The sequence below is a fragment of the Canis lupus genome, chromosome 1 (assembly GCF_048164855.1).
Source record: "Canis lupus baileyi chromosome 1, mCanLup2.hap1, whole genome shotgun sequence".
Classification (NCBI taxonomy): domain Eukaryota; kingdom Metazoa; phylum Chordata; class Mammalia; order Carnivora; family Canidae; genus Canis; species Canis lupus.
In genome coordinates this window covers 30,782,976-30,789,206 of record NC_132838.1, presented here as the reverse complement: position 1 = coordinate 30,789,206, position 6,231 = coordinate 30,782,976, and the positions used below count along the sequence as shown (strand labels likewise).

Below are 6,231 nucleotides of genomic sequence, written 5' to 3'. Positions count from 1 at the left end.
GGGGTGTGGCCCGAGGGAGCGCGGCCCCGCGCCGCCGCCGGTCTGAAGTCCCTTGACTGGGGCCCTGGCGGGGCCAAGGTCACGGTGCGTCTCCGGCTGAGGCCCCTCTGGGCTGCTGCAGCCTCCGGCCGCGGCCCGCTCCCCTGCTCTGCGCTCCGCTCCCGCCGGGCAGGGGCCGCTCTGGGACGGAGCCCGCGCCCGCGGCTCGCTGCCCCCCCCCACCCCCGAGGGCTGAGCGGCGTTCGCGGGGGGGTCCTTGAGGCCAGAGCGACTCCGCCAGCAGAGCGCGGGGGAGCAGCGCCTGCACAGCGGATGGGGCGCCTCTGCCTTTTGGGTTCCGGTCAGTACCAACCCATTTCATGGAGAGCAAAGTTGTGGCTCCTTTCCTCCTCCCTGTTCTCATTGTTGGTTCCTGCAAGAGGTACGGAGTGGGGAACAAGCTTCCTTAGGGGCGTCTGGGCCCCTGCAAGTAGGCCCGGAAGAGCTTCCCTGATGGGGCCCGGGACCAAGGACTGTCCCACGCTCACTGTAGAGAGGCCTGGCAGGAAAGCAGGGAGGAGAGGGCGCGTCGCGTCCCGTCCCGGACTATGACAGAGGGCCCTTGGCCTGGACACGGCAGATGTGCCACATCAAGCAGATCTACCCTCGCTTTACCGGAGCTGAACATCTGTTAAGGGTGGAGGGGTCTGGTCCTCGTAGGCAGAGGCGGCCCTCCTTCCCCACCTGGCGCAGCACCCTCTCGGAGCCGGTCACAGTGGCCTGCGTCCCCCACTCGGTGGAAGGGCGGGGCTGAGGGAGAGGCTTCTGGTTTGGATTCCCAGAACCCTGGTGTTTGTCTTTCCAGCCCCAAAAGTGAGTTGTTCCGCTCGCATTTCAAGGACCTCTTCCTTTTTTCCTGTCTCCTTCTCTATTAATTTGAGAAAAGTTTACACCTTATTTCATATTGTCCACTGAGAACATGAGGATTTCTTTTAAGGTGAGATATCTTTTAGCAGCGTGATTTTTTTCTACTCCTTCATTTGCAATCCTTCGCTCAAACTAGACTTTGCTTACTTCCTGAAATCAAAACTGAGGTACAGCATTCTCATTTTGGACGTGAGAAAGAACGAAGTCGATGGATGCCCAAGGATCAGGAAGGTGGTACAGGAGGACGGCGGGGCTGGGCCTGTGCGCTGGCCCAAAGCTGGGAAACCGCATTCCTCCGTGTGGCGCTCCCGGGGCTCCCCGGGCCCGCAAGACGTGAGCAGCAGAGAAGCGCAGATCTGGACCCCGCCTCTCCACCCATCCTCCCTCCATCACCTGAGACTGTTTCCGAACATATGCAGATGATCTGGAACCCTTTTTCTCAGACGCAGCTGGGGGGGGGGGGGGATGTTGCCCAAATGCATGCATCTGGCGAATTAAGAAACATTTCTTTGGCTTGGATATTAGAAGTGCGTTCGGACATCAGTCTTTCCTCATTCAATCCAATCTCTTGGATTCTTCCTTTTAATAAATTTTCCTTCTCCGGAGGTGGAAACAGTAGGAGGATAGGAGGTGTGAGTCCAATCTTCAAGGGCACCGAAGTCCTGGCCTTGAGGAGGGACTCTTGGCCATTTTCTTTTCTAACAGAGAAGCAAAGTTCCGTGTAGAACAGCATCAGTTCCAATGCTGCGCCTCCCCCTCCGGCTGGTACTGCGAGCGCAGCTTTCGAGGAGAGACGGTCAAAGGGGCACAGCCTCGCAGGGCGTGCAGACTCCGGGCCTGGGCACACCACCCTCTTCGGTTGACCGTTCCGTTTGTGTCAATGGAAGTGAGGCCTCCTCCACTTCGAGAGTCTTAGAGAAGTGAACCAACCGCCGCGCAGTCCGAGGCCCTAGCTGACCCAGATTCCGGGATTGTTCCGGTCTCGAATTTTCCATCCACGCAGCCACAACCTGGCATTTGCGTCTGGTTCCTCAGAGCCCAGAGCGTGGCGGTGCCCAGGCTCTTCCAGAGGCCGCGCTGGGGCTCCCAGGGGTTTCTACTTTCCCTCCCCTCACACTGCTTAGCTAGTCCCGACTGACAAAAACACGGCAAGGTGGAAGGAAGATCCGCACCCGCCTCCGCACCCGAACCGAAGGTTCCAAACTCCGGGCCTCCTTTATCCCAGAATTCGCGGGGCGCTTGACCGCAGTGCCCAGGCGCGCACGCCTAAGGGGCTTTCCAGATCCCTTCGCTGCGGAACACACACGCACACGCACACGCACACACACTCGTCGTTTCTTATTCGACCCTGAGCGCTCACTTTCCCTGGTCCGCCTGAGTGCGGCGGCCCCAGCCGGCGGCCCCAGCCTGGTGGCGCTGAGCTGTCGATGCTCCCCCCGCGCGCCCGTACAGTGGCCCGAGGCCGCCCGGCGGAGCTGCCCCTCCAGCTTCCGTGAGCGCCGGGTTCTGGGGGTGCGGGGGAGCCCCAGCAGGAACAATCTCTGGAGTTCTAGGGAACCTCTCCAAGCTCTCCCTGCCCCCTCGGCTCCTTTTCCTCCCCTCCCTTTCTCAACTTGCTCTTCTCGGAACACCAGGGTTGGGTTTTTTGGTTTTCCTCTAGGTTTTTTTCCGCCTCAGATCCGGGGGGCGGGGAGAAGTTAAAGAATTGTGCAAAGCAAATTCTTTCAGTAATCTGTTTATTTAAACGAGGGGACCAAAAACAAACAAACAAAAAGAGCAAAAATAAAAACAAGAGACCCATCCCCACACTGTGTCGGAGGCAAACCCTTCGCCAGACACGGACATCCCATTGAAACCACATCAGAAGGTCCCAATAAACAAAATGAACACGATGTCGGTGTTTAGGAAAAGAAACCTCATACAAACCAGTTCAGACAATGCACATCGGCACGCGGTCCCCCCCCCCCCCCCCGGCCCCGGCGCGTGGAACCTGCCCTCCAACCGCATCTCTGTCCTTGAAACAGTTCCATAGGACTTCTTTGGCTCACATTTCCCAAAACTTGGGAGTTGCTGTGCAGAAAAGAGAATGTTTCAATTCCTCTCTCCAAATCCTGAGGAATCTCCGACAACTGCCCGGCCCTCTCTCCTTCCGGTCGATCGATTCCTTAGGTGTGATTTGGTTAGGGAAATTGTGGGGGAGGGGGAGCAAAGTTTAAAAAAAAAAAAATCAGGAAGGAGCGAGCTGGAGGGGTGAGTGTGTCAATCAGAGGGTTTTGTGCCTTGGGGCTCCTAGCGGTTCTGAGCAGAGGTGTCCCAGGGCGGCCCCACAATGAATATGAATAGGAATCCTTGCTAAATGGGACAGCAAAGCGCACCGCCCTGAATGATGGCACGTCATCCTAACCAGCGCAGGATAGATAGGAGGGTTCCTTTTGTCTCTTTTCTCCGGCGCAGCTCTATAAAAGCCCCTCTTTTTCAGCGTGAGGTTAGTGCAAGCATACACCAACTCGCTGTCCAGGAAACAGCCGAGCCAGAGAGAAGGGAGTGGGGAGGGGGAAAGGCAGTGCTTCAGCTTTTCTTCTCACGTCTTGTCGCTGAGAAGTGGGTCGTTGGGCTGTGCAGATTTTTTTTTTTAATTCAAGATTTTCTTTAATTTCCCACCTAAAGCCTCCCCACGGTAGGGCCGCATCCCCCGTAATAAAATGAATTCTGATTCGAGCTCTGTCTCCAGCAGAGCTTCATCGCCGGACATGGATGAGATGTATCTGAGGGAACATCACCACCGCCACCACCACCACCAGGAGAGCCGTCTCAACTCGGTCTCCTCCACTCAGGGCGACATGGTGCAGAAGATGCCCGGGGAGAGTCTCTCGCGGGCCGGCGCCAAGGCCACGGGCGAGAGTAGCAAGTACAAAATCAAGAAGCAGCTGTCGGAGCAGGACCTACAGCAATTACGGCTGAAGATCAACGGCCGCGAGCGCAAGCGGATGCACGACCTCAACCTAGCCATGGACGGGCTGCGCGAGGTCATGCCCTACGCGCACGGGCCCTCGGTGCGCAAGCTCTCCAAGATCGCCACTCTCCTGCTGGCCAGAAACTACATCCTCATGCTCACCAGCTCCCTGGAGGAGATGAAGAGGTTGGTTGGCGAGATCTACGGGGGCCACCACTCTGCCTTCCACTGCGGGACCGTGGGCCACTCCGCCGGCCACCCAGCACACGCCGCCAACGCCGTGCACCCGGTGCACCCCATCCTGGGCGGCGCGCTCTCGTCCGGCAACGCCTCGTCGCCGCTGTCCGCCGCCTCGCTGCCGGCCATCGGCACCATTCGACCTCCCCACTCTCTGCTCAAGGCGCCCTCCACGCCGCCGGCCCTGCAGCTGGGCAGCGGCTTCCAGCACTGGGCCGGGCTGCCCTGCCCGTGCACCATCTGCCAGATGCCGCCGCCGCCGCACCTTTCCGCCCTCTCCACCGCCAACATGGCTCGGCTGTCGGCCGAGTCGAAGGACTTGCTCAAGTGAGCAGCGGACCGCCCGGCTGCCGAGGATGAGGGGAGAGAGGCGGGGGGGACCGCGGCGCTGGGCCGGGAGGGAAGGGGGTGGCTGCGCACCCGGTTGGCGGGGAGGGTGAGCGCGGAGTCGCGGCCCCCACTCCGCGTGAGAGATCTCGGACCCCCGTAGACCCCGGGAGGGAAAGGACCAGAACCAAACTGCGATTTCTAGGTGGTGACGGAGGCGGACTCAAACCAGACGTCGTGTGTTTTGCATGCATGCTTCTTTTCCCCATGCCGCGCCAGTATTTCTCACTTACATATGCTCTTGTCAAAACTGCATTTGTTGTATAAAGACGGGATCGGTGTGGTTAAAAACTTGCAAAGGGACTTTAGAGTGGGCTTTCTCTGGCTCTACGTTCTCACCTGAGAAAAGACAGTATCCCTTTTTTGCAAAACAAATGTAAATATTTCCTTGAGATGGATGCAATTACGATGGTCACTATCCTCTCCATAGCAGTTTTTCTAGAGACAATGAGAGAAAGGGAAAGGGAGAGGAAGAGAGAGAGAGAGAGAGAGATTGATCAAGACCCAAGTTTTGAATCTCAACTCCGGTCCAGGGCATGACATCTCTTATGTGGGTTTTCCTTCAGACGCAGTGTAGGTCAAAAGAATGCATGCATGCTTCTAAATGAATCTTATCTAAACATGTTATGCAGGCCGTGATGCCATTTTCCTTGTAACAAGGATTTATTAGTGAATTCTCCGAAGTATCCATATATCTGTCTGTGGTTGTATGAAATGAAAAAAAGGGGGGGCAGAGTGCAAAGACCCAAACTCACGCACAAGCGCTTCTTCCCCCAGCCCTACCCTCACCCTCACCCCCTCTGAACTCCATTCCCAAACTCCATCCCTAGGCTGTTCTAGGGGCCAGCTATTGACAGAGCTTGGGCTCCCTCTACTAGCTTGCCCCATCCCCCACTTGCTCAGTGATTCTGCATGCGGGGTTGGCTCTCTCTATCATCAGCTTTGAAAAGTTATCGTGGTTTGGGGAGGGGTGCCGTTTTTTATTTTCCTGAACATTTGCTTGAAATATTTTGTTAGGGCCTCAAAGACAATACCTGTCTTTATTTTTTATATATTCTTGATAACTATGATATATTTATTAATAACCAGTGTTTCTGGATGAGATTTCAAATAAAAAAGAACCTTTAAATCCTGGCTTCGCCTTTGCCTAAAATTTTTGAAGATGGGGGTAGTGGGTAAAAAAGAATACGTGGACCCAGTAAGGTGTATCTGGCAGTGGGTGAGAGATTTGGATGGGTGGGCAGATACAAAGAGTTTTCTCTGGTCATTCACAGATAAAAAGGTCAGATACATTGGTGTTAATTATTACAACCAGATGTCTTTCAAATGGGGGCATTGCCCCATTGGTAGTCTTGTGATATTTGAGCTCCTTATTTCTCTGCAGTAATTGGATGCTCATAAACTCAGCAATTAAGTTTTTTTTTTTTTTTTAAGTAATCTGAAAACCCAAAGTGACAGGAAATGAGAGGCAGAGTGGTCGCTGCGCGGGTTGTGTTGACAACAGACAGGAATGTAGCAATAAGTTAAATTCTTTTCACTTTAAATTGACCATGTGGCCTTTAAAAAAATAAATAGGTTAAAATCCAGTGTATGTTTTTAAAGTCAACAAAAAGGGGCCCTAGAAAATAATCAAATATCCACTCTCCTGCCTGCCCCAGTGGCAGTGGGACCCACAGAGAAAAGGAAGACCACTCTGCTTTGTCAGGTGTGCTCAGGGTGGGGACAACCACCTCTTAAAGTCCCAGCAT

General features: G+C 55.1%; 1 protein-coding gene across 1 annotated transcript; it reads left to right on the top strand.

Moving 5' to 3' along the window:
• Positions 1 to 3,390: 3,390 nt before the first annotated feature.
• OLIG3 (oligodendrocyte transcription factor 3) lies at positions 3,391 to 5,617 on the top strand. Its single transcript, XM_072793611.1, has one exon. The coding sequence runs from the start codon at positions 3,609 to 3,611 to the stop codon at positions 4,425 to 4,427; it is 819 nt and encodes a 272-aa protein (XP_072649712.1). The 5' UTR covers positions 3,391 to 3,608; the 3' UTR covers positions 4,428 to 5,617.
• The last annotated feature ends 614 nt before the right edge of the window (positions 5,618 to 6,231 follow it).

Excerpts from the sequence above, each read along its gene's own strand:
- OLIG3 (XM_072793611.1), top strand. The coding sequence starts at position 3,609 with ATGAATTCTGATTCGAGCTCTGTCTCCAGCAGAGCTTCATCGCCGGAC.